Source organism: Cannabis sativa, chromosome 3 (genome assembly GCF_029168945.1).
Source record: "Cannabis sativa cultivar Pink pepper isolate KNU-18-1 chromosome 3, ASM2916894v1, whole genome shotgun sequence".
Taxonomy (NCBI): domain Eukaryota; kingdom Viridiplantae; phylum Streptophyta; class Magnoliopsida; order Rosales; family Cannabaceae; genus Cannabis; species Cannabis sativa.
The window spans coordinates 64,177,001-64,204,957 of NC_083603.1; the positions used below are offsets into that span (position 1 = coordinate 64,177,001).

Sequence of the window (27,957 nt, forward strand, 5' to 3'; positions counted from 1 at the left end):
AATCAAAAATAAAAAAAAATACATAAATAATAAAAAATAAAAAAAAAAAGGTTCGTGATCGAGTTGTCAAGTGAGCTTTGTTAAAAATTTTTGTTATTTTTTGTTATGTTTCATTATGTTCTTAGACACAATTTTTGCTCTTAAGTGGTGATTAGTGCTTTTTGTGTCTTGGTGTGTTCTCTTGTTCATTATTTGCATTTTTTCTTTGGGGGGCATCTTTTGAAAAAATAAAAGAAAAAGGGGGGCATATTTTTTTTTCGAATTCATTTTCGAATCCTTGTATATATTTTTTCTTTTATTTTTTTTTATTTTATGGAAACATGTTTTAATTGTATTTTCTTTTATTTAGAATGTTTCCTTTTTTTGTGGAGATTTGGTCTTTTTGGTGTATATAGGAAACTTGTTCTTAAATAATTAATTTTATTTTTGGTTTCCTTGTTGGTGGCATTTTCGGATTTGGTGGGGTTATTATTTCTTAGATTTTGTGGGAATAATTGGTTTCCTTTTTTCCATTTAAGGAAACATTGACTATATTTGAAAAACTTTTTTGGTTTCCTCTTTTTCTCTCCACACGTGGGTCAAAGGTAAGGAAGTTACCTTCCTTTTCAGTTTTTTTTAATTTTGGGCATTTAAAATTGGAAGTTATATATTCTCAACTTCCCATTATCCCACGATCATCTCTCTCTCTTCTCTTTTTATTGTTTTTTCTCAAAGGTCTAACATTGTTCAAAGTAAGAGGGTTTGTGTTCTAGGGTTTCAAAGAAAAAATGGCCAAAACTAAGAATGCCCAACCATCCAAGAAGCCCACTCGTGGATCTGCTTCTGCTTCTCCGGTGACTCCGCCTGCGCCGCCTGCTCCAGCAACCGGAGCTTCTGGTTCGTCTTCTGCTCCGACGAAGTCTGCCAAGAAATCGAAGACCCAAGCTCGAAAATCAGTGGCAAAATTCTCATCTCCTCTTGTTGGTGCCTCTCCTATTGCTTCTCCAACACCTGGGTTGGGTGATCATGATGAATCCCATTCATCCGATCACACATTGTCGAAGTCTTCTTCTTCGAATGGTGCTCCTAATGTCGACCAAGCTTTGGTGACTTTGCCCACGGTGAGTTCTCGAACAAGGTCCAAGGTTTCCACTCCTAAAAAGCCTGAAGTGGTTAAACCTAAAATTGCATCCAAAGGGAAAAAGGTGGTTTCTTCATCTTCAAAGGCCAAAAATCTCAAGGAGAATCCCCCTTCGGTCTCTTCCTCGGATTCTGAACCAGAAGAAAGTGAGGAGGATCATGATTCAGAGGGCTTGTCCGATTCAAGTGAAGAATTTGTGCCCAAAGATCTTCCTGTTATTGATGATTCTGGATCCGAGAGTGAAGAACCAGAAACTGAACCTGTCACTACAGAATCTGTTCCAGTCCCTCCTGCTGTACCAAAGAAGGACAAAGGAAAAAGGCCCATTGTCTCTACAAATCATGTTCTTCCACAGAAAAGAAAGAGGCCCTCTGGTATTTCTCTTGATAACTTCAAGCCCCACTCTCATTATTTTTGTTATAATGATCATGCTAGAGATATGAAATTCTATGAGAATAGGAATTTTACTGTGGAGAAAAATTTTAATGTTATTGCTCATAAGCCTTTTGGAGGGTATAACATGTTGAAAGAAAGACAATGGGTAGATACCTTGATCGGTTTTGATGGGTATGTGGATAGAATTGTGAAGGAATTTTATGCTAACATCACTGATGAGTTTCTCGATGAGGACTCTTTCATGTTTGGCAAAGTTTTTGTCAGAGGACACTGGTATTCCTTTACTGTGAAGGATGTTGCTGAGGCTCCAAATTTGCCTATGGGAATTGAGCCAACTGATGTGGAGTTTGATCGTCAAAAGGTGTTCGGTTATCTCTCGGGTGATAATGAAATTGAACTCTCCGACACCATGCATATGTCTCAACTCACCTATCAACATGCTGCTCTCATGAGGTTTGCCCTATCCAATTGGTTTCCTTGCTCCAATCCGGTAAATGTTTCAAATGAACTTGCTTTCTTTTTGTATAAAGTTTCAATTGGTGCTAAAATTGATTTGGCTGACATGATTTGGGAGCAAATTGTCTCTCTTCGAAAGGGTAAGAAACCTAGGCTCAATCTCATTTTTCCTCACTTAATCTATAAAATTTTATCTGATCAAGAGGAATTGATTCTTGAGAATGAATCAATTGAGATGCCTGCTGTTGGAACCACTTTCAAAATTCCTGAGAAGCCTCCTCAAGGAAAAGCTGCTCAAAGAAAGGCTCGATCTGCTTCCCCTGGTCTTACAAATGATCCTGCTGCTAGATCTGCTTCCACTTCTGCTCCTACAGAAATGGCAGAATTCAACTTGCGTTTGGGAAGAATGGAGACCAGTCAGGCCTTGCTTCTTAGGAAGATGGACAGCATCATGAAATAATTCCGACCCAATGATGATGAATAAGTGGTTCAATCTTTTATCTTTTGCTTTTTAGTAATGTTTATTTGAACTTATGACTTTGTCCATGTTTGTTTTTGTTATCTTTGGCTCCTTGATAGACAAAAAGGGGGAGTAGTATTATTTTTTGGATTCATTGAACTTTTTGTTACAACTCTGGACCCTTGGTTTTAGGGGGAGTTGCTTGTTTGTGGTTTAACACTTTTCCGTTTAAAAAGTTGTGTTCTTCGGTTTGCAAGCTTTTCCGTCCAAAAAAGTTAATTGTTTTATGTGTTAGAGAGCTTTCATGCAGGGGGAGTATTTTCTATACTCTTGTATCTTTAAAAAGCTATTTGCTTTGGTTTCTAACACTTGATGCAGGTTTTCTCATAATAAAATGTTTTGTCAATCAAAGTGCCAAAGGGGGAGATTGTTAATTCCATTTTTGGCATATTTAATTGACAAAAATATTTTATTATTTATTGCATATTTCGGCTGGCATATATTGATATGGTTTCCCTATTTGTGTATATCTAAACTTGGAAGGAAAGTTGACTAGCTTTCCTATTTATGGAAATTGAGGTAAAAATGGTAAGTTTTGATTACACATTGATTCTTTGCTAACCAGCTGTTATTCTGATCTTGTGTTGAGTTTCCCATTTTCTAAGATCAGGTTTCTTGAAGAGAAAACCGGAGCTAAACTTTCCTTTTCTATAAAAGGAAAGTTGTAGTTACTGCCCACGATTCTGTAGGTACAGAAACGGAAATTCCTGGACTGATTGAAGAATTATTTTAGGGAAGTTTCTAGTGGGTTGAGGTCTTGTTCAGACCGAATGTAAGCTGTCTATGAGATGTATATTCATTATAAATACATCTTATAGCTGCTAGGTTTTGTATCTCTTTCATACACTTAGAATTGCTTTCATATCTTAAGGAAAGAGTGTCTTTGTTTAGTACCTCTCTTGGTACCTCTCTTGTATCTTTGAATTTCATTCATATCTTTAGAAAAGAGAGTCTTTGATTTGTAGAGAAGAGTTGTTCTACTCTTCCTCTGTTTATTTGTTGTTTGTATTGTCTTGAGTCTGTATTCAAGTCTACAACGAAGAAGAACATCAGTGCACCTTCGGGAGAAGGGTATTTACAAGCTTTCGGGAGATTGCTTTTGAAGTCTTACATCAGGAGGATACAAGCACACAACCTTCGGGAGATGGTTGTATAGGCTTTCGGGAGATAGCCTTTAAGCCTTGAATCGGGAGGATTCAAGCACTCTTCAAGGTGATCGAAGGGAGTTCGAGCACTTGGAGTTTTATCAAGATTCGGTTAGTAGGTGGAATACATCAAGCTTGCGGCATACAATAAGAGGGAGTCTTTTTATGCATAAGTCAATTACTTTGTATTTTTGATACCGATCTAATGAATCTTATCTCTGGGCGTGGCCCCGTAGACTAGTAACAATCTGAAAGGATTGTTGAAACCACGTACAAAAATCTTGTGTGTTTTTACTTTTATGCACTGTTTGTTTTTCTGGGTTTCTCTGGAGTTACAGAGTTGCATTCTGTAACTACAGAAAACTGTTTTCAGTACCAGTTTTATTATTCCGCATTTAATTAATCATTTAATTAAATAATCAAACTGGGAATATTAAAATACGGAATTTCAACAAGGTTACGCAGAGCAGAACTATGATCAAGTATGCTAGGGTCTTGGTGGATATGGAGATTTCTAATCATCCACCAAAAACTATAGCATATATAAATGAAAGGAAACAACTGGCTGAACAGAGTGTGGAATACGAGTGGCTTCCTTCAAAGTGTGGAGCCTGTGACTTACTTGGACATACAATAGCGAACTGTAACAAAGAGAAGGGTATTGTTTGGAAGAAGAAGGGAATTGCAGAGCAGAGAAGTAAGGCTCCGGTTGCTGAAAAAATTGATATTGTGAATGTAGGATCTGAATTAGGAGGTGAGTCAGTGGGAGAAGGAGGCTGTCAAGCAGAGAAGGCTCATGGCAAGAGAGAAAATAAACAGCCGGTTAGTGTTGACACTAGTTCCAAAGAGGTTTGGCTTACTCCTCGCAAGAGAGGATCAAAACAAGTTGCTATAAATGATGAGAAGGCTACTACTAGCAATGGATATGAGGTTCTTTCTGAACAGGTTGTTGAGAACTTGGTTACTTCCACTACTGTTAATCCATGGAAGTCTGCAACATAATGGGTTGGAATGTAAGAGGCTTGAATAAAAGGGATAAGCAGAGATCGGTGCTAGAAATTTGTAGAGAAAATAAGGTTGGGCTTGGAGCCCTTCTTGAAACTAAAATAAACCATGATAAGGTGGGAGACATGATAGCTATGAGTTTTCCTAATTGGGAATTTTTTTCGAGCATTGCAAGTAGTAAAAGAATAATTTTGATTTGGCAAGCAAAGTTTATGCATGTTGAGGTGTTGTTGGATAATGAGCAATTTATCCATAGCAAAGTGAAGATAGTTGGCTTGATAGAGGAGTTCTATTTCACTGCGGTGTATGGAAGCAATTGCCCCGCTGAGAGGAAGTTATTATTTGAGAAGTTGGCTGCGTTGGGTATGTTAAATAGGCCTTGGCTAATTCTTGGAGATTTTAATGCGATGTTTAATTTCCAAGATAGGAATGGTGGCAAACAAATCTTGACCAAAGACATTGAGGATGCTCAAAAGTGGCTTTCTTTAGGCCAAGTGGAAGAAGTTTCTTGCTCCGGGGCCTTCTACACTTGGACTAACAAGCATGATATGGGAACCAGAATTTTTTCCAAATTGGACCGTGTCCTTATTAATGAAGATTGGTTAGATCAATTCCCCAACACCGAAGCCTGTTTCAAGTGGGATTGTATCTCGGATCATAGTTATTGCATCGTCAAGAGCAATAGAATCGGTAACGTGGGCATCAAACCTTTCAGGTATTGTAACCATTGGTCCTTCCATAGTTGCTTTCGTGAGTGGGTTTTATGCTGCTGGAACAAATTTTCTGATGCTAATACAGTTGGTGAATTAGTGAAGAAGATGTTGAGAGTGAAACATGTTTTAAAGAAGTTTAACAGGGAAGAGGTTGGTGATGTAGAGAAGCTCTATAATCAATGCAAAGCTGATTTCATTACAGCTCAAGAGAGCTTGGCCAAGGATCCTAATAACAGCCTCTTGCTTCAGGAAGAGAATAGGCTAGGCCATGAATATGCTGCTGCTTTGAAACAGTACACTTGTTTCCTTCGACAACAAAGTAAAGTTTCTTGGCTGCAGAATGGGGAGGATAACACCAAGTATTTCCATTCTTTAATGAAGAAAAGGAAATTGGAAAATCGGATTACAACGTTTGAGTCACATGGTCAAATTGTTGATGACTATTCTGAAGTAGTGGAACATTTTCTTAACCATTTCAGGAACTTTATGGGCAAGAAAAGTTCAGCTACTAGGAGGTTGAATCAGGATTGCATCCAGCAAGGGCGAACTTTGACTTTAGAGCAACAAGCCAAACTCATCAGACCCTTCACCGAAAAAGATGTCAAGAAGGCAATGTTTGGTATGTTGGGTTTTATGCCCTAAATAAAACTCATTTCAATATAATCAGATTTGCTTATTAATATAGATCAGAAATAACATTTAATGTTGCATGGTTCACATGATTTATTTCATGATTATATGTACATAATGTATAAATTCATCTGAAACCCTTTTCACATACTTGATCCTGTTTATTGTGCCGTCAACACATTGGAAAGTAAACATGACTATGTGAATAAAGTTTCCTAGATTTATCAGACGCAGGGTTTTACTGATATGATAATCTATAACAAGAGTTTACTTGTATTTGGAGAAATACTATGTTCTTTCCAGAACATTGGTTAAAGTAAAGCTCAGGTTGGATGCATGGAGTATGCATCGGAAGGGACCGATATTGAACTTTGACTTAGATTTAATTAAACTTACCGTAAAATCTATTCAACTCAATATCGCCTAGTTGATCCTAGATCAAATGATCTTAATCCTGTTATGATTAGGCTCAATCTTGAAAGGCTATTCGTGTTCTTTGATTTGTTAGTTAAGCCTACTTTTAGGTCAGGGTGATACGTACATTTTGGGAACACGGTAGTGCAATTGTGTGGGAGCGCTATCATAAACATGGAATCTATAGCTTCTATCTGGCGAATAGTAAGCAAAGGATGATCTCCTTCGAGCTTGACCAAACGAACATAAATGGTGGAGTACTCATTTCACATTAGCTGAAATATCATTTATACGGGGTCAAGTGTTTTAAGGAATAAATACATTGTAGGGTGTACCGGTAATTTAATCCCTTTACAGTGTAGATCATTCATATAGAGGATCAGTGATCAAATTAGGATTCTAACAATGGATAACTAATGATGTGTCTATATGGTGGAACATATAGAGCATTCTATATACTGAGAGTGCAATTCTAAGTTCTATGCGTGGATTCAACGAAAAATTAATAAGTTAGTGAATTTTAGTGCTAAATTCTTGATCTACTTATTGGAAGCTCGGTTATATAGACCCATGGTCCCCCCACTAGTTGAGATAATATTGCTTGTAAGACTCATGTAATTGGTTTTGATTAATCAATTATAATTCTCAAATTAGACTATGTCTATTTGTGAAATTTTCACTAAGTAAGGGCGAAATTGTAAAGAAAGAGTTTATAGGGGCATATTTGTTAATTATGATACTTTGTATGGTTCAATTAATAAATATGATAAATGACAATATTATTTAATAATTATTTATAGTTATTAAATAGTTAGAATTGGCATTTAAATGGTTGAATTAGGAAATTGGCATTTTTGAGAAAATTAGATACAAAAGGTGTTAAAATTGCAAAATTGCAAAACCCAAGGCCCAATCCACTAAGGCATGGCCGGCCACCTATGTAGCTATTTTAAGTTGATTTTTTCATTATTTTAATGCCATATAATTCAAATCTAACCCTAGTGGAATGCTATAAATAGATAGTGAAGGCTTCAGAAAAATAACACACTTTTCTTCAGACTTTCTGAATCAGAAAAAACTGAGCCTTCTCTCTCCCTATCTTTAGGTGACCACTCCCTCTCTTCTTCTTCAATATTTCGAAATCCTTAGTGATTAGAGTAGTGCCCACACACATCAAGCAATACCTCAATCATAGTGAGGAAGATCGTGAAGAAAGATCATCAGCAAAGGAGATTCAGCATCAAGGATTCAGAGAAAGAGATCCAGGTTCAGATATTGATAATGCTCTGCTACAGAAAGGAATCAAGGGCTAGATATCTGAACGGAAGGAGTCATTTAATTCCGCTGCACCCAATGTAAGGTTCCTTAAACTTTATATGTGTTTATTTCATCGTTTTAGAAAGTTCATATTTAGGGTGTTAATAAACATACTTGTGAGTAGATCTAAGATCCTGGTAAAATAATTTCCAACAACTGGCCTCAGAGCCATGGTAATTGATTTACTTGCAAGAAATTTGGACTTTAAAACGATTGTTTGTATGTTCTTTGGATGGTATCATGTTGTATTGAGTGTTATTTGATGATTGATCGATGTTTGTGAAATTTTCGTGAAAAATAATTGCGATTTTATCTCTGGAATTATTTTTATTGGATAGTATGGAAAAAATTAAGTAAGTTAGCCTTTTACAGAACTTAATTTGGATTTTATTTGAATTAGTTATGATTTTTTGAAGATTTAAAAAATCGGGGCTGTGCTGATATTTTCCTGCGATCGCAAATCTGTCCGTACAGTTTCGAATTTTTTCGTTTTTTCATGCTTTTTCATGGAATTAACTTCCAATTTTTTGTATAGTTTTGTATTTATACTATTACTATTCCTAATTCAATTCTAATTATCATTTTGAATTAATTTAATATTTTTTAAATTTAATTCAGATATTAGTGTAATTTGAATTTGAATAGAATTAGTATCTATCTTCTTGCTTAAAAATCTATCTTATTTTTAAATTTGATTATATCTTATCTTATTTTTAAATTTAAGGTCAGATTTTATAAGATATTTATAAAATCTTTTAAGATATTTTTAAGATATCTTATCTTTTAAGATATTTTTAATTATATCTTATCTTTTAAGATATTTTTTTAAAAAAATTAAATCTTTTTAGATATTTTGACCTTATTTAAATTTAAAATAAGATATTTATAATCATGTAATTTTAAATAGATGTAAGATATTTTGCTAACTTTTAAATTTTGTTATTTTATTTATTTAAATTAAATTTAAAATCTGAAAAGATATTTCATTTATCTTTTCTAATTTTTATTTAATTTTTATTTTTAAAATAACATTTAATTTTTTAAAAGTAGTTAGCAAATTTTGAAATGATATTTAGGTTGGTTGAAACCTAATTTTTCAAAATTGTAGGTTTAATTTTAAATTTTTTTTTTTTAAAATTTCGAATTTTCAAATTTTTTTTTTAAATTTTCAAAAAATTATTTTTTAATTAATTAATTATTTCGAAATTAAAAATTTAATTTAAAATTAAATAAATCCTACATCCAACTATCCAACTAACCTTGTTGCAGGAGTATGTGTTTTAGCTTATGTGTAAGTTTTCAAAACCTATTATTACTTGATTGCAAATAGCCATGGTTACTTTTTGCCAGATCTAATGATCTGATGGCTCCCTTGGTCAAGTTAATAATTTGTAACAGGTATATTTACAATCTTCTTTCATCTGTGTATGACCTAGCAACATGATAGGACCCATCCAAAGTGTGCCTGTGTGAGCCTATGTGTTTAATTTTATTATAGATGCATATAGGTTGTTGTTGCTAAAATAAATTATCATAGTTCTTGATAGAATTTATTTAGGCCCATTTAGTTATTGGGCTTATTCAATTAATAACAGTTGTTCTTATTAAGGTTAAATTCCTCTCTTTTGGGCCTTGTGTGAGAGTTGGGAGCCATAGAAGTGGGTACAACATACTGAATCCAGCACCCCCTCACACAAACCACCCCAATTGTGAAGGCTCATTTGCCTGATTTGAACAACTGTACTAGGTTAATTACACTAGTTTAACCTAATAAAATTGATTAGCAACATAATTAATTTCATTTATTTTTAAATTAATTTAAGAAAATTATAGTTTAAAGAATTTTTTATTCTAAGCTAAACTATATGTATTTTCTTGTATTTAATTAAATATAGAATTATAACCATCTAGATTCTTTCTGGAACTTAATTTAAATTTTTCATTAAATATTCCTATTTAAGTTGATATTTAGTTATCTTCAACTAACCAACTTAAATCTGAATATCTTTTGAATTCAAAATTTCAAAATTAAGTTGAGGAATTTTAGGCATTGGTTATTAAGATTCTTTAGATATTTTTTAAGTTAATATCTTTTCGAATATTAACTTAAAATGGAATATTTTCAAATTAAGTGGTTACAACTTAATTTTTTATATTTAATTAAATCTAAATTTGAAATTATTTAAGTTTTAGATTTTTTCTATCTAACTTAAATTAGATATTTTTCAAATTTTGTGGAAAAGATACTTAGTCAAATAAGATATTTTCTAGATAGTTATTTCTAGACTACTTATTATTTCTAATATTAAATAGGAAATATTATACATTGTGAAATTAATTATTTATTAATTAATTTTGGTACAATTTATTTTAAGTATATTTTTCCTAGTATTAAACTAGAGATTAATAATTAAGCCTTCTCTACACTTAATTATTTATTTCTTGAATTTAATACATTTAATTAATTTGAAAATTAAATATCTAAGTTGATTTTTATCATCATACTTAAATATTTCTTTTTTCATGACATTTAATTAAATAGAAAATTATTTTTAGTTGAAATTTCTTTTTTCAACTAAATTTAAATAATTTTCAAAATATATTTTTTCTTTATTTTATTAATCAATTTTCGAAATTGCATTTCTTAAATGCTAGAATTTTGAATTTTATCTTGAAATATAGATAGAGTTGTAAATTAATTATTTATTTTAATTAATTCTTGGATCAACTTAAATCAATGATTTTTTCATTTATTGATTAATTTAAAATAAATTGAATTAAAGTATATTATTAGAAATTGAATTAATTAGTCAAAGGAAAATCTAGATAGATGATATTTTTGCTTGAAGTATTTTTCTAGTGTATTTAATTAAATAGAAAATTAATATTTAAGTTGATTTTCATCATCATACTTAAATATTTGAAATTTTTCTTATATATTTAATTAAATAGGAAAATTATATTTTTTTGTTGTAAATTAATTTTATTAATTAATTTTGGGCCAACATTAAATTAGAATAATTTTTCCAGGATTAATTTTTTATTTTAACATGCATTTTCGAAAATTGTATTCTTATATACTTTAATTTTTCGAAATGCAATATATATTTATAGAAAATTAAATTTGAGTTGTAAATTAATTTAAATTAATTTTGTAACAACTTAAATTGAATATTTTTCTAAATATTTATTGGAAATTATTACTAAGATGAAAATAATTCATGTTATTTTGATATCCATCTAAGTAAAATTTATAAATATTAAATTAAAATTTATTTTTAGAATTTTTCATTCTAAATTGGAAATTTTAAATAAATATATATTTAAAATAAATAAATTAAATAAAGAGAATCAAAGAAAATACAACTCACTTTAAATAATGAGCTTGATTATTATTAAGATATTCGATCTCCATTGTCGGTCTTACAAAAGTTAAATGTTTTCAATATAACCTCGAGACGCTAGACTTCGTCCCCCTATGGATGGTTATTCGTTGAACGCATTTAACACCGTAAGATTTCATTTGATAAGTGTTTTTGTGAGTTTTCGTCTCTATTTAGACTCTCCCCTACGGTGACTACTTAGAGATAAACTCATAAAACATGAAACAATGGTGGAAGCTCATAAAATAAGAATAACCTTGACTCTCGCCTACCGGGATAACGTTGGATTCTCATTTTGATCGAATAAAAGGTTGCTAACCCTTTATTCCTTTCTGTAGCAGAGTATAATCAAGATCTGAGCCCGAAAGTCCTTCTTTGTTGTCTTTGAAATCTACACAGCCTTCCTCACTATGATTGAGGTATTACTTGATGTGTGTGGGCACTACTCTAGCACTCATACATTTCGAAACAGTGAAGGTATAGAGAGATAGAGGGTGGCGGCTCAGAGAGAGTTTTCTGAGAGAAAATTCTTTCAGAATAATGCTGTGAAAAGCTTGTACAGAGATGTTAAACTCTGAGGCCTTTGCCTTCTATTTATAGAAGACCACCAAGGGCTATGATTGACATTTTGAACTGAGAAAATCAAGGGAAAAGGAAGGTAAAGGGGCCGGCCTAGGCAATGTGGAAACAAGGCTTGCCTCTTTTCCAACTTTCCTTTTCCTACACTTGATAGTTTCCCTTTTTATGAAATGTTGCCAATTCCACTGTTCAACCATATTAATGATAAATCTAATTACTTGATAATTAAAAATAATTATCAAATAATATATTATCATTTATTTTATTAATAATGAAACTAATTAAAGTTTCCTAATTAATAAATATGCCCTTCAAAATCTCTATTTACTGTTTTGCCCTTAATGAGTGCCAAATTCTCAAACTGACAAGTTTGTCTTGAGAATTTTTAATTGATTAATTAAAATCAATTAAATGCAAGTAATATCATCTCAACTAGTGAGGGGACCATGGGTCTATATATCTGAGCTTCCAATAAGCAGATCTTGAATTTACCACTTAAATTCACTGACTTATTAATTCTTCGTTGAATCCACACATAGAACTCAGAATTGCACTCTCAGTATATAGAATGCTCTATATGTTCCACCATATAGACACATTATTAGTTATCCATTGTTATAATCCTAATGTGATCAATGATCCTCTATATGGATGATCTACACTGTAAAGGGACTTAGATTACCGTAACACCCTACAATGTATTTTATCCTTAAAACACTTAACCCTGTATAAATGATATTTCAACTAAGTGAAATGAGTACTCAATCATTTATCTCGTTTGGTTAAGCTCTAAGGAGATCACCCTTTGCTTACTATTCGCCAGATAGAAGCTATAGATTCCATATTTATGTTAGCGCTCCCACTCAATCGCATTACCGTGTTCCCAAAATGTATGTATTGCCCAGACTACAGTTTTAGGCTTAACTAACAAATCAAAGAACACGAATAACACTCTTGAAATTAAGCCTAACAATATCAGGATTTAGATCATGTAATCTAGGATCAACTTCTGATATTGAATTGAATAGATGTTTACGGTAAGTTTCAAAATCTAATTCAAAGTTTAATATCGGTCCATTCCAATGCATACTCCATGCATCCAACCTGAGCTTTACTTTAACCTATGTTCTGGAAAGAACATAACATTTCTCCAAATGTAAGTAAACTCTGTTGTAGATTGTCATATCAGTGAAACCCAGTGTTCTGATAAATCTAGGAATACTTTATTCACATAGTCATGTTTATTTTCCACTGTGTTGACAACACAATAAACATGTTCAAGTATGTGAAAGGGGTTTGGATGAATTTATAAATCAAATAGACAAGTAATTGATTAAGTGAACCAAAACATACACAAGTGAATGAAAAATTACTTCTGTTACTTTATTGATATTGAATAATCTGGATTACATTGAAACAGAGTTTTATTTAGGGCATAAAACCCAACAAACTCCCACTTGCACTAATATAAAACAAATCAGTACATTTCAATTAATCCTAAATTCTGACGGTGCTTTTCTAATGAAGTTACTGCCAAGACTTTGGTGAATGGATCAGCCAAGTTATCCTGCGTATCCACTTTCTCCACCAGTACATCCCCTCTTGCCACATATTCTCTGATAATATGATACTTTCTTTCTATGTGCTTACTTCTCTTGTGGCTCCGAGGTTCCTTACTGTTGGCTATAGCTCCGGTGTTATCACAAAGCGGGGTAGAGGCCTTTCTATTCCGGGAACTACACCAAGGCGGTGAAGAACTTCCTAAGCCGGACAACCTCTTTAGCTGCTTCGGCGCCTATGTATTCTGCCTCTATGGTAGAATCCGAAATCGCAGTTTGTTTAGCACTTCTCCAAACCACTGCTCCACCCCCAAGAGTAAACACCATCCCAGATGTAGATTTCCTGTCTTCAAGACATCCCTGGAAATCTGAGTCTGTATAGCCTAAGGGATTCAAAGCACCACCCTTGTAGACTAATACATAATCTCTTGTACTCTTTAAGTATTTCAAAATATACTTAACCGCGTTCCAATGTACCCTCCCTGGATTTGACTGATACCTGCTCACGATTCCAACTGCATAGCAGATGTCAGGTCTAGTGCATAGCATAGCATACATCAGACTCCCAATTGCAGAAGCATAAGGAATTTTTGCCATGTCTTCTATCTCTTGAGGATCAGTAGGACATTGTTCCTTAGATAGACGGATACCATGTCCAGAGGGCATGTTTGCCCCTTTGGTATTGGTCATGGAAAATCTCTCAAGAACTTTGTCAATGTAAGCTGTTTGAGAGAGAGCAAGGGATCTGTTCTTTCGGTTTCTGACAATCTGAATACCAAGAACATAGGCTGCCTCACCCAAGTCTTTCATGTCGAATTGAGTGTCAAGCCATTCCTTGATGTGAGTCATTTTCTTGACATTGTTTCCAATGATCAAAATGTCATCAACATAAAGGACCAGGAATACTACTACTTGGTTTTCCTTGAGTTGGTAAACACAAGGTTCATCTTCATTCTGATGAAAGCCGTAGGTCTTGATGATCTCATCAAACCTTTTGTTCCATGAGCGAGAAGCTTGCTTAAGCCCATATATGGACCTATTTAACTTGCAAACTTTATTCTCCCGCCGGGAAGAACATAACCTTCTGGTTGCTCCATATAGATGGTTTCTTCAAGAAGCCCATTAAGAAAGGCTGTCTTGACATCCATTTGCCAGATTTCATAATCTAAAGCGGCAGCTATGGAGAGAAGAATTCGGATGGATTTGAGCATGGCAACAGGACTAAAAGTTTCCTCATAGTCCACACCTTCTCTTTGGGTATAACCCTTGGCAACCAGTCTAGCTTTGAAAGTTTCGACTTCGCCTCCAGCACCTCTTTTCTTCTTGTAGACCCATTTACATCCAATTGGACGAAAATCTTCAGGTGGTTCTACATATTCCCAGACTTTGTTCTTCTTCATGGAATCCATTTCTGAATCCATACCAGCTGACCATCGCTTCCGTTGTGGACTTGCCATTGCCTGTTTATAGGTCAATGGGTCGTCATCAATACCGTCACCAACGACCATATTGATTTCACCATCCAAGCCATAACGAGATGGTTTTGTAGAAACCCTCCCACTACGACGAGGAGCGGTGACTTTCTGAACAGGAGCTTTAGTAGTAGTTTTCTCAGTTGCTACAACTGAGGGAGTGGGATGTTCCTCTTCTTGAGTAGAAGAAGATGGTACATTTGAAGGAACAGTATCTGTGAGCATTTCCTCTAATACAATTTCACTTTTCGGTTTGTTGTCTTTCATATAGTTCTCTTCAAGGAAAGTAGCATTTGTAGAGACAAACACTTTGTTATCCTTGTGACTATAGAATAGTCCACCCCTAGTCTCTTTAGAATTTCCGACAAACATGCAAACCTCAGTTCGCGATTCCAGTTTGCTTTCTTTCTTTCTTAAGACGTGAGCAGGGCACCCCCAAATCCTATAATGGCGCAAACTAGGTGTGCGACCATTCCATAGTTCGACGGGTGTCTTAGGGACTGCTTTAGATGGAACAACATTTAAAATGTCGTTTGCCATTTGAATAGCATATCCCCAGAAGGACGTAGACAGAGTTGAGTAACTCAGCATAGACCTAACCATTTCTAAGAGAGTGCGATTTCTTCTTTCTGCAACTCCATTCTGCTGTGGAGTGCTAGGAGCAGTATATTGGGATTCAATTCCAAGTTCAATTAAATGATCTTTGAACTGCATATCCATATATTCTCCACCCCTATCAGTTCGCAAGATCTTTAATGTTTTACCTAATTGGTTTTGAGCCAAAGCATGAAATTCCTGAAACTTGTCAAACGTTTCAGATTTCTTTTGCATTAGGTAAAGAAAACTATATCTAGAGAAATCGTCAATGAAAGTGACGAAATACTCATAACCTCCTCTGGCTTTTACATTCAGCGGTCCGCAAACATCTGAATGTACTAACCCTAGGGGTTCTTTGGCACGCTCTCCCTTTGCAGAGAAAGAACGTTTTGTCATTTTTCCTTCTAGGCAAGACTCGCAGACTGGCAGCTCTCCTAAGACGACATTTTTCAATGGACCGTCTTTGGTTAGCCTATTGAGTCTATCAAAGCCTATATGACCTAAACGTAAATGCCATAGATAAGTTTGATCATCATTATCAATCTCTTTTCTCTTAAGGCTTCTAGGTCTAGCTACATTGAAAAGTTCAGTATTTAGTGAGATTTGAGTATCAGATCTTAAAACATAAAGCCCTCGTTCCATGTTTGCAACACATATATGAAATCCATTACGAGAAATTGAACAATTTGAACTCGAAAAATTCAATATATAAAATTGTGTCTGTAAACATGAAACACTAATCAAGTTTCTACTAAAATTAGGAATATATAAAACATTCTCTAAAAGTAAAAACTTCTTAGAATTAAACTTGATTCGGTACATTCCTCTTGCTTTAACTGATACAAACTCGCCATTTCCAACTTTAAGCTTTAACTCATCTGTGTGAAGATTCTCCCAAGTTTCAAGCAGCTGTAATGAAGAACATACATGGTGAGTAGATCCGAATCAACAATCCACGAGGATTTGTCGTTCTCTAAAACACATGATTCAAATACAAAAGCATCACCTTCGTTTGAATTGTCTAGAAGCCTGGGACATTGTTCTTCTTTATGTCCCTTTCCATTACAATTCGCACATAGAACATGATGTCTGACATTTATACTTGAAGAAACAGCTTTGTTGGAGCCCTCATGCTTAATCTTCTTCCTCTGATTAAAACTTGCAATGTTAGCAGGTCTCATTGCAATCAGATCCCGCTCATGGGCCCTCAACTCAGACTCGAGTTTGTCCATGTCGCAGGAGTTAGGATTGCTCAATAAGTAATATAGAACAAAACTGTTATACTCCTGAGGAAGACTATAAAGTATGAGTTTCACCCATTGTTTCTTTGATAAATCAATTCCTAGTAGATTTGCCTTTTGGAATTTCAGATTCATCAACAATAGGTGCGAGTTAATGCAACTACCAGGATGCATTTTCACACTATTGAGTTCTTTTGCAAAGATACTAACTAGGAGTGGATCGGGATGAGGGTTATTCATATTGGCACTACAACATATCAATAAACAGAAGTAAGGTTTTGGTTCTATAAATTCATACACAGGTTCAGAAAACAAACAATCACTTATGTTATAAAAATACTAAATCTAACATAGTTTATTTTCCAAGGTTTCCAACGAACTGATACAGTGTCCCGTTTAGGCGAGAGTCAAAGCATCATCCATTGAATAGATTTGTCAATTCATCTAAAATGTCAAACATTCTAGCAACCTTTTATTCGATCAAGATTGGAATTCAGCGTTGTCCCGTTTAGGCGAAAGTCAAGGCAATTCTATCTTATGAGCTTCTACCATTGTTTCGCATTCTTATAAGTCTTACATAGTCGCCACCATTAGGGTGGTCATGAACCATATAAATAAACCTATAAGAATACTTATCTTTCAAGATTAAACGGCGCTAACTTGCTAATGAACGTTCCTCCATTAGGGAGGATTACTCACTAAAACAATAGCTATGTAAAACCAACAATGGAGATCGAATTTCTCTTTGATTAAAGCTCATTATTTAAACATGTATTTTGTCTAATCATTTATATTCCATATCTCAATAATGAAATATTACAAAGTAAAGTAAAAACTTTAATTAAATTTCAAAAATGGAATAATTTTGAAAAATATCTTATTTAAGTTGTTTAGAAAATCTAAATACCCAACTTAAAAATATTACTCAAACAATGACTTAATTAAATATTACCAATTAAGTAGTAACCACTTAATTTAGAAGATATTCCATTTTAAGTTCCCATATTTAGAAAATATCAACTTAAAAAAAATATCTAAAGAATCTTAATAACCAATTGCCAAAATTCCTCAACTTAATTTATAATAGGAAATTCAAAAATATTCAAATCTAAGTTGATTTGATAGATTTAACTAAATCTCAACTTAAATAGGAATATTTAATGAAATTATAAAATTAAGGTTCAGAAAGAATTTATATGGTTATAATTCCATATTTAATTAAAACAAGAAAAATACATATAGCTTTCTAGAATATGACTATTCAAACTATGTTTTTCTTAAATTAATTTCAAGGAACAATGAAATTAATTATGTTGCTAATCAATTTTTTTATTAGGTTAAACTAATATAATTAACCTATCACAGTTATCCAAATCAGGCAAATGGGCCTTCACAATTGGGGTTGTTCATGTGAGGGGGAGCTGGGTCCAGTATGTCGCACCCACTTCTAAGGCTCCCAACTCTCACACAAGGCCCAAAAGAGAGGAATTTAACCTTACAATGAATAACTGTTATTAATTGAATAGGCTCACAACTAAATGAGCCTAAATAAAATCTATCAGTTATGATATTTTATTTAGCAACAACCACCTATATGTATCTATAATAGAAATTAAACATATAGGCTCACACAGGCATACACATTTGGATGGATCCTATCATGTTGCTAAGTCATACACAGATGAAAGAAGTTTGTAAAAATTACCTGTTACAAATTATTTACTTGATCTATCGTCAATTGAACCTTTGGTTAAAATTAGATCAACTGATCTATCAACATTTTAACCAAGGCAATTTAGATCAAGCAATAATAGGTTTTAGAAAACTTACAATCAATCTAAAACACATACTCCTGCAACAAGGTTAGATTTGGATAGTTGGATGTAGGATTTATTTAATTTTAATCATTTATTTCGAAAAATAAATTAAAATTAAACCTACCATTTTGAAAAATTAGGTTTTGAGTAACCTAAATGTCATTTCAAAATTAATTGCTAACTTTCCTTTTAAATTTCATGTTATTTAATAAATTAAATAATAAAATAGAAAATGGTAAATACATACCCTTTTCTTGTTTTACAATTTAATTTAATTAAAAAATAACAAAATTTAAAAGTTAACAAAAATACCTTATTTCCTCTTTTAAAATTATCATGATTATTATGATCTTATTTTAATTAAGGTCAAGTTACCAAAAAAAAATTAATATCTGACCTTAAAAAAATAAAATAATCAAATTTTAAAGGAAATAAGAAAAAGGTAAGCAAAACTTGATTTTTTTTCCTATTTTCAAAATCAAATTACACTAATATCTAAAATTAATTTTAAAAATTAAAATTAATTTATTTCTGATAATTAGATTTGAAATTTGAAAAACAAAAATCAATATACAAAACTACACAAAAAATCGGAATTTAATTCCATGAAATAGCATGAAAAATCGAAAAAATTGGAAAATTGGGTGAACTGTACGGATGGCATGCTGTGCATGGCCATCCGCGCGCGGATCTGGGGTGATTGGCCGAGAAATCACGGCGCAGGGAGGCTGCAAGCAGCCCTTCCGCGCGCGTGATGAAGTTGCTTGTCACCCCGATTTTTTCAATTTTAAAAAATTCATAACTAATTCAAATTAAATCGAAATCGAGTTCTGTAAAAAAGTAAATTGCTTAGAATTTTCCAAACTATCCAACAAAAATAATTACAGAATAAAAACAGTAACCATTTTTCCCAGAATTCATAAACAACATTCAAACATCAATATGACACTCAAAGCAACATGATACCATCCAAAAAACAAGCAAATCGTTTTAAGTCCAAGTTTCTTGCAAGCAAATCAATTACCATGGCTCTGGTGCCAGTTGTAGGAAGTTATTTTACCAGGATCTTAGATCTACTCACAAGTATGTTGATTTAACAACCTAAATATGAACTTCTAAAACGATATGAAATTAAACACATAAGAGTATCAGAAATCTTACAGTGATTGCAGCGGAATATATATGTCTCCTCCCACTCAGATCTCTAACCCTTGATTCCTTTACGTAGCGAGTATAATCAAGATCTGAGCCCGAAAGTCCTTCTTTGTTGTCTCTGAAATCTACACAGCCTTCCTCACTATGATTGAGGTATTACTTGATGTGTGTGGGCACTACTCTAGCACTCATACATTTCGAAACAGTGAAGGTATAGAGAGATAGAGGGTGGCGGCTCAGAGAGAGTTTTCTGAGAGAAAATTCTTTCAGAATAATGCTGTGAAAAGCTTGTACAGAGATGTTAAACTCTGAGGCCTTTGCCTTCTATTTATAGAAGACCACCAAGGGCTATGATTGACATTTTGAACTGAGAAAATCAAGGGAAAAGGAAGGTAAAGGGGCCGGCCTAGGCAATGTGGAAACAAGGCTTGCCTCTTTTCCAACTTTCCTTTTCCTACACTTGATAGTTTCCCTTTTTGTGAAATGTTGCCAATTCCACTGTTCAACCATATTAATGATAAATCTAATTACTTGATAATTAAAAATAATTATCAAATAATATATTATCATTTATTTTATTAATAATGAAACTAATTAAAGTTTCCTAATTAATAAATATGCCCTTCAAAATCTCTATTTACTGTTTTGCCCTTAATGAGTGCCAAATTCTCAAACTGACAAGTTTGTCTTGAGAATTTTTAATTGATTAATTAATATCAATTAAATGAGTCCTACAAGTAATATCATCTCAACTAGTGAGGGGACCATGGGTCTATATATCTGAGCTTCCAATAAGCAGATCTTGAATTTACCACTTAAATTCACTGACTTATTAATTCTTCGTTGAATCCACACATAGAACTCAGAATTGCACTCTCAGTATATAGAATGCTCTATATGTTCCACCATATAGACACATTATTAGTTATCCATTGTTATAATCCTAATGTGATCAATGATCCTCTATATGGATGATCTACACTGTAAAGGGACTTAGATTACCGTAACACCCTACAATGTATTTTATCCTTAAAACACTTAACCCTGTATAAATGATATTTCAACTAAGTGAAATGAGTACTCAATCATTTATCTCGTTTGGTTAAGCTCGAAGGAGATCACCCTTTGCTTACTATTCGCCAGATAGAAGCTATAGATTCCATATTTATGTTATCGCTCCCACTCAATCGCATTACCGTGTTCCCAAAATGTATGTATTGCCCAGACTACAGTTTTAGGCTTAACTAACAAATCAAAGAACACGAATAACACTCTTGAAATTAAGCCTAACCATATCAGGATTTAGATCATGTGATCTAGGATCAACTTCTGATATTGAATTGAATAGATGTTTACGGTAAGTTTCAAAATCTAATTCAAAGTTCAATATCGGTCCATTCCAATGCATACTCCATGCATCCAACTTTGAAGCTTTACTTTAACCTATGTTCTGGAAAGAACATAACATTTCTCCAAATGTAAGTAAACTCTGTTGTAGATTGTCATATCAGTGAAACCCAGTGTTCTGATAAATCTAGGAATACTTTATTCACATAGTCATGTTTATTTTCCACTGTGTTGACAACACAATAAACATGTTCAAGTATGTGAAAGGGGTTTGGATGAATTTATAAATCAAATAGACAAGTAATTGATTAAGTGAACCAAAACATACACAAGTGAATGAAAAATTACTTCTGTTACTTTATTGATATAGAATAATCTGGATTACATTGAAACAGAGTTTTATTTAGGGCATAAAACCCAACATTTTCACCATTAGACATACATAATAGTGTTAGATCTCGAAAGATAAATATTTTATATGCGACATCTAGCTGTTCATCAATTGGTGACACCTAAGACTAGTATTTTTACGATATGAAACAAGAAGATTACATAAATATGATTACTTTGTCTTTCGCTAATCGAAGCATTGTTGGATTCTTATTTATAAACGAAATTATCCTAATTCCTCTTAGCTTATTCATTTCGAATTAGCTCAATAACATATCATTGGATGAATGGTCTATAAATCATTTCATGTCATTATATTTTCTCTTAAGAAATTAAATGACGCATATGATTATAATCCCGAAATTCTATTCCCAATTGATATAAATCCTCAATCTTAGAAATCTCCTACTTGTATGGGCAAATCTGACTTAGAGTTTGTATTAGTAGTGCTGGTCCAAGATAGAATTACTCATAATATTTGGTATAAATTTAAGTCTTTGACTTTAATTTTAGATTCCAAATAGAAATTTTCTTATATTTCTAATTTCAGAATACAATACAGTTACACTTTCTCAAGTGTTTAATATCCATCTTCTATTAATGGATTAAAACTGTATGGAATATGAGTTAGGTATTCTGTGACCAGGATCCACTTGCAGTATTCTAAGAACTCTTTGATGTAACTAAACCTATGTCATCATAGACACTACCATTTTTTTTTAATCTATGGCATTTGTATCTTGTTCATAGTGGATTTGACAAGATCAATCTCTGCAAAGAGTTAATATGCCTATATCCACTGAAAGTAGTTCATCTCATTCGCAGATGGATGTACATTCAGGGGTGGATATGAGTTTTTCGTTGTATTCTTAAAACGATAACTCTAGATTATACCTTATGCAAAGAAATTTGAAATGTTTGAAAAATTTCATTAATTTCTAGCAATGGTTAAAACCATTAAGGTAAGTGGTTAAAGATCTTGCGAACTGATAGGAGTGGAGAAATAGTTAATAGATATGCAGTTCAAAGATCATTAAATTGATTTTTGAATTATATCCAAACTTACCTCCCCAGAAATTTCGAGTTGCATGTTGATGATTAGTTACTAGTCGTTGCCTAATTCCTTCTATGGTAATACAATTTCAGAATGATGTAATGGTTGGATACTTAATGTAAATCATTACTAGATTCATGGATGACGTAATCAAAATCTTAAGAAAAGCTAGAACTGTTAACAATGGTTTGTTAGCTATTCTAAGTGATTAGGGGTGGACCATCCCATTGTCAATAGATAAGAAAGTGTTTGTTCAAACAAATACTACTTTTCTAAGATAATGACTAAGTCTGAAAACAAGTAGCAAATAAAGGAGATATTTATTCTTGATTCCAAAAGTGTTCTATCATCCTATATAACATATGATGATCCCACTGCCTCTGTTGTCTTGTCACAACCAAAGAGGTTAATACCATTTAGTTTTCTTCGACATAATTCACGGTACCTTGTCGTAGTGGGAGAGTTTCTAGGAACTCATCTTCTTATGACTTGGGAGACACTAGTGATTAAAATCCATTGTGAGTTTAAACAAGTAATGGATTGTCAAGATAAGAAACTAAGAAGAAAGCCAATAGAACTATGGTTTAATCCATTCACATGGAGTAACCTAAAGTTTTCTATTACAAGGACATAAAAGGAAATTTTCGTTTATAAGTCTATTCAATGGACTTAACAAACTTCCTGTTCCTAGTATTATAGGTTTGAGGTTATTCAAACATATGACTTGTGGTATACCTGGGAATTACTTACTCTAATGCAAGCAACATACTTTAGTAAGATTCTGAAGCATTTTCTTTCTAATGGCAATCTATAGAAGCTTCACAACTTCTTAGACATAGATTTTATTTATCTAAGGAAAAGTCTCAACTATTCCAGAAAAGATAAAGCCATGAAAGAATTTCTTAAATCAACAGTGAGAGGTCTTAGATATGCTTTTGTATGCCTTAGACCAGACACCTGGTGTTGAGTGGGAGTAATGAGTAGGTATCAGATTAATCCAGGAGAAGAACATTGGAAGACAATCAAGTAAATCCTAAGATTAAGAAGAGGAACTATATGTTAGTCTATAAGGGTGTGGTTAAAACTCTTAGACTACACCATATCAGATTTCGAAATTTGCCTTTGTGCTAGTAAATCTTTCTGATAAGATGGTGGTTACTCTGGGGGTGGAATAGTGATTTTAGAGAAGTGTAAAAACCTATCTGAAGTCTCTAGGTCTACCGAGAGAGGCGAATGTTAAAGCTGCAGGAAAGGTACTTATTCAGTCTAAGGAAAGTTCTATACATTTTTGGCATCATTCCAAATTGCCTTAAACTACTAGTGTTAATTTCCTGATTAACCAAAAGTAGTTGCCAAAGATATAGAATCCAGTGTCCCAAGAGAGTAAACATATAGAGAGGAATTTCACATTATCAATGATTTTGTGATTAAGGAAGAGTAATAGTGGAGAAAAGGTTGTGGTTAATTCAACCTTTCAGATCCTATTACGAGGAGTTTACTACTACTACACTTGATTTGTATATCAAGGTGTTGAGATTATTTGAAACGCACTTTTTGTTTTATATTAGTGCAAGTGGGAGTTTGTTGGGTTTTATGCCCTAAATAAAACTCATTTCAATATAATCAGATTTGCTTATTAATATAGATCAGAAATAACATTTAATGTTGCATGGTTCACATGATTTATTTCATGATTATATGTACATAATGTATAAATTCATCTGAAACCCTTTTCACATACTTGATCCTGTTTATTGTGCCGTCAACACATTGGAAAGTAAACATGACTATGTGAATAAAGTTTCCTAGATTTATCAGACACGGGGTTTTGCTTGATATGATAATCTACAACAAGAGTTTACTTGTATTTGGAGAAATACTATGTTCTTTCCAGAACATTGGTTAAAGTAAAGCTCAGGTTGGATGCATGGAGTATGCATCGGAAGGGACCGATATTGAACTTTGACTTAGATTTAATTAAACTTACCGTAAAATCTATTCAAGTCAATATCGCCTAGTTGATCCTAGATCAAATGATCTTAATCCTGTTATGATTAGGCTCAATCTTGAAAGGCTATTCGTGTTCTTTGATTTGTTAGTTAAGCCTACTTTTAGGTCAGGGTGATACGTACATTTTGGAAACACGGTAGTGCAATTGAGTGGGAGCGCTATCATAAACATGGAATCTATATCTTCTATCTGGCGAATAGTAAGCAAAGGATGATCTCCTTCGAGCTTGACCAAACGAACATAAATGGTGGAGTACTCATTTCACATTAGCTGAAATATCATTTATACGAGGTCAAGTGTTTTAAGGAATAAATACATTGTAGGGTGTACCGGTAATTTAATCCCTTTACAGTGTAGATCATTCATATAGAGGATCAGTGATCAAATTAGGATTATAACAATGGATAACTAATGATGTGTCTATATGGTGGAACATATAGAGCATTCTATATACTGAGAGTGCAATTCTAAGTTCTATGCGTGGATTCAACGAAGAATTAATAAGTTAGTGAATTTTAGTGCTAAATTCTTGATCTACTTATTGGAAGCTCGGTTATATAGACCCATGGTCCCCCCACTAGTTGAGATAATATTGCTTGTAAGACTCATGTAATTGGTTTTGATTAATCAATTATAATTCTCAAATTAGACTATGTCTATTTGTGAAATTTTCACTAAGTAAGGGCGAAATTGTAAAGAAAGAGTTTATAGGGGCATATTTGTTAATTATGATACTTTGTATGGTTCAATTTATAAATATGATAAATGACAATATTATTTATAGTTATTAAATAGTTAGAATTGGCATTTAAATGGTTGAATTAGGAAATTGGCATTTTTGAGAAAATCAGATACAAAAGGTGTTAAAATTGCAAAATTGCAAAACCTAAGGCCCAATCCACTAAGGCATGGTCGGCCACCTATGTAGCTATTTTAAGTTGATTTTTTCATTATTTTAATGCCATATAATTCAAATCTAACCCTAGTGGAATGCTATAAATAGATAGTGAAGGCTTCAGAAAAATAACACACTTTTCTTCAGACTTTCTGAATCAGAAAAAACTGAGCCTTCTCTCTCCCTATCTTTAGCTGACCACTCCCTCTCTTCTTCTTCAATATTTCGAAATCCTTAGTGATTAGAGTAGTGCCCACACACATCAAGCAATACCTCAATCATAGTGAGGAAGATCGTGAAGAAAGATCATCAGCAAAGGAGATTCAGCATCAAGGATTCAGAGAAAGAGATCCAGGTTCAGATATTGATAATGCTCTGCTACAGAAAGGAATCAAGGGCTAGATATCTGAACGGAAGGAGTCATTTAATTCCGCTGCACCCAATGTAAGGTTTCTTAAACTTTATATGTGTTTATTTCATCGTTTTAGAAAGTTCATATTTAGGGTGTTAATAAACATACTTGTGAGTAGATCTAAGATCCTGGTAAAATAATTTCCAACATGGTATCCATTCCACCAAGAGCCCTGGCTTAGATGGATTTGGTTCGGGGTTTTTCAAGAGCCTCTGGAAAGAGATTGGGGCGGATGTTTCTAAGGCCATAATCAACTTCTTTGAAGAGGGTTCAATGCCGATATCTTTGAAGGACGCTGTCATTACTCTAATCCCGAAGACTCAAGATCCTAAGGATGCCAGTGATTATCGTCCGATAGCCTGCTGCAACACTGTGTATAAATGCATTTCGAAGATGATTTGCTCTTAACTGGCAGAAGTTCTTCCTTGTTTGGTGAGTGACAACCAGGGGGCCTTTGTTAAAAATAGACTCCTTGCTCATAACATCATGATTTTCCAAGACCTCCTCAAAGGTTACACTCGAAGAGTCGTTTCTGCAAGATGTATAATGAAGATTGATTTGAGGAAGGCTTATGATACGGTGGACTGGCACTTTGTGGAAGACATATTAAACAACCTTTGTTTTCCTTCGAGATTCATTCATTGGCTGCTTGTCTGCTTGAGAGGTACGAATTACTTCCTTTTACTTAATGGTCGGATTCAAGGTTCTTTTAAAGGAGAAAAAGGTCTTCGCCAAGGAGACCCCTTATCTCCTCTGCTGTTTGTGTTGATAATGGAATACCTGTCAAGGCTTTTATCTCAGGTTTCGAACAAAAAAGAATTTGGTTTCCACCCCCTTTGTAAGAATTTGAGACTAACCAACCTCTGTTTTGCTGATGACCTCATAATCTTTTGTAAAGGGAATATGAAATCTGTGGAGTTAGTTAATGATGCTTTTCAGGAATTTTGCCAAGCGACGGGACTTTCAGCAAACAAGAAGAAATCTCATATTTACTTTGGAGGGGTTAAGGAGGAAACCAAAATCAATATATTGGCTCTAACTCAAATGGAAGAGGGATCATTTCCCCTCAATTATTTGGGTGTAAAGCTAAGACCAACTAAATGGAAGGCTTCTGATTGTGGTGTGATTTTAGACAAGCTCAGGTTGAAGTTAAATGGTTGGGCTAGTAGGAACCTCTCCTTTGCTGGTCGTGCTCAATTAATTCAATCTGTGCTTCTTGGCATTCATACCTTTTGGATGAGCCTTTTCATCTTACCCCAAAAGATAGTTGCAGCCATTGATAAGAATTGTAGAGACTTTCTTTGGGGAATGAATGGAAACAGGAGCAAACTCCACACCCCCTCCTGGGGAAAAGTTTGCCTTCCCAAACATTCTGGTGGTATTGGGTTCAGAGAAGGGAAATTGTGGAATGTGGCTTTGATAGCTAAGCATTTGTGGGCTCTATCCAACAAGCAAGACAACCTTTGGGTGAAATGGATCAACTCAATATACTTAAAGGGACAGGATGTTTGGTCTTATCTGGTGAAACCTGACGTAAGTTGGTATTTTAAGAAGCTTCTGAAGATCCGAAGTACAATGAATGTAAGTTTATTGAATCTTGCCTCATCTGGTTGTAAATTCAAAGTGTAGAGGTTCTATGATGAAATGTTAGGGGCTGCTAAGGTCCCCTATGCAACTAATGTTTGGCATAAACTCATTGTTCCTAAGCATAGGTTCATTTATTGGCAAGTTATAAATGAACATTTGCTCACTCGAGACATTCTTAGCAGGTTCCTTCCTATTGCTTCTGACTTATGTGTGGTTTGTGATATGGATCCTGAGTCCCATAATCACATATTCATTGACTGTATATTTGCTAAAAAGCTGATTAAGAGGGTTGAAGGTTGGTCTGGTGTGCTGAACTGGCCGAGTTGTTTAAGAGAGTTTCACCAAATCAAACCTGCAAAAACTGATCTTGCTGCAGCAGTTTTAAATGCTGTCATCGCTGCTGTGCTTTACATGTTGTGGAAGAACAGGAATGATTGCTTTTTAATGATGTTTGTAACAATGTTTCTTCCCTTAGTAAAGAAATTAAGTGTATTGTTAAGGCTAGAGTTGTTGGGGTTCATTGTAAAAGCCAAAAGAGGAAAGATCAGTATGTTATGAGTGTTGTAAACAGCTGGTAACAACTTGGGGGCTGGTGTGGTCCTTTTTGTGGTAGTTGGTTTGTTCCTCCTGCCTTGCCTTTGTATTTTTTTTTTTTTGAGAGAAAGTGGAAATTTTTTATTAACTTGAAAAGCACTCTTCTCTTACAATAGAAAGTAAATCAGATGAGGCGGTAGCCTCATTAA

General features: G+C 33.7%; 1 protein-coding gene across 1 annotated transcript; it reads left to right on the forward strand.

Annotated features, from left to right (window-relative positions):
• Positions 1 to 4,638: 4,638 nt before the first annotated feature.
• On the forward strand, positions 4,639 to 27,772 carry LOC133036230 (uncharacterized). The gene is made up of 3 exons (XM_061112748.1): positions 4,639 to 5,974; positions 26,043 to 27,160; positions 27,257 to 27,772. The coding sequence occupies exons 1-3, from the start codon at positions 4,639 to 4,641 to the stop codon at positions 27,770 to 27,772; spliced, it is 2,970 nt and encodes a 989-aa protein (XP_060968731.1).
• Positions 27,773 to 27,957: the final 185 nt, after the last annotated feature.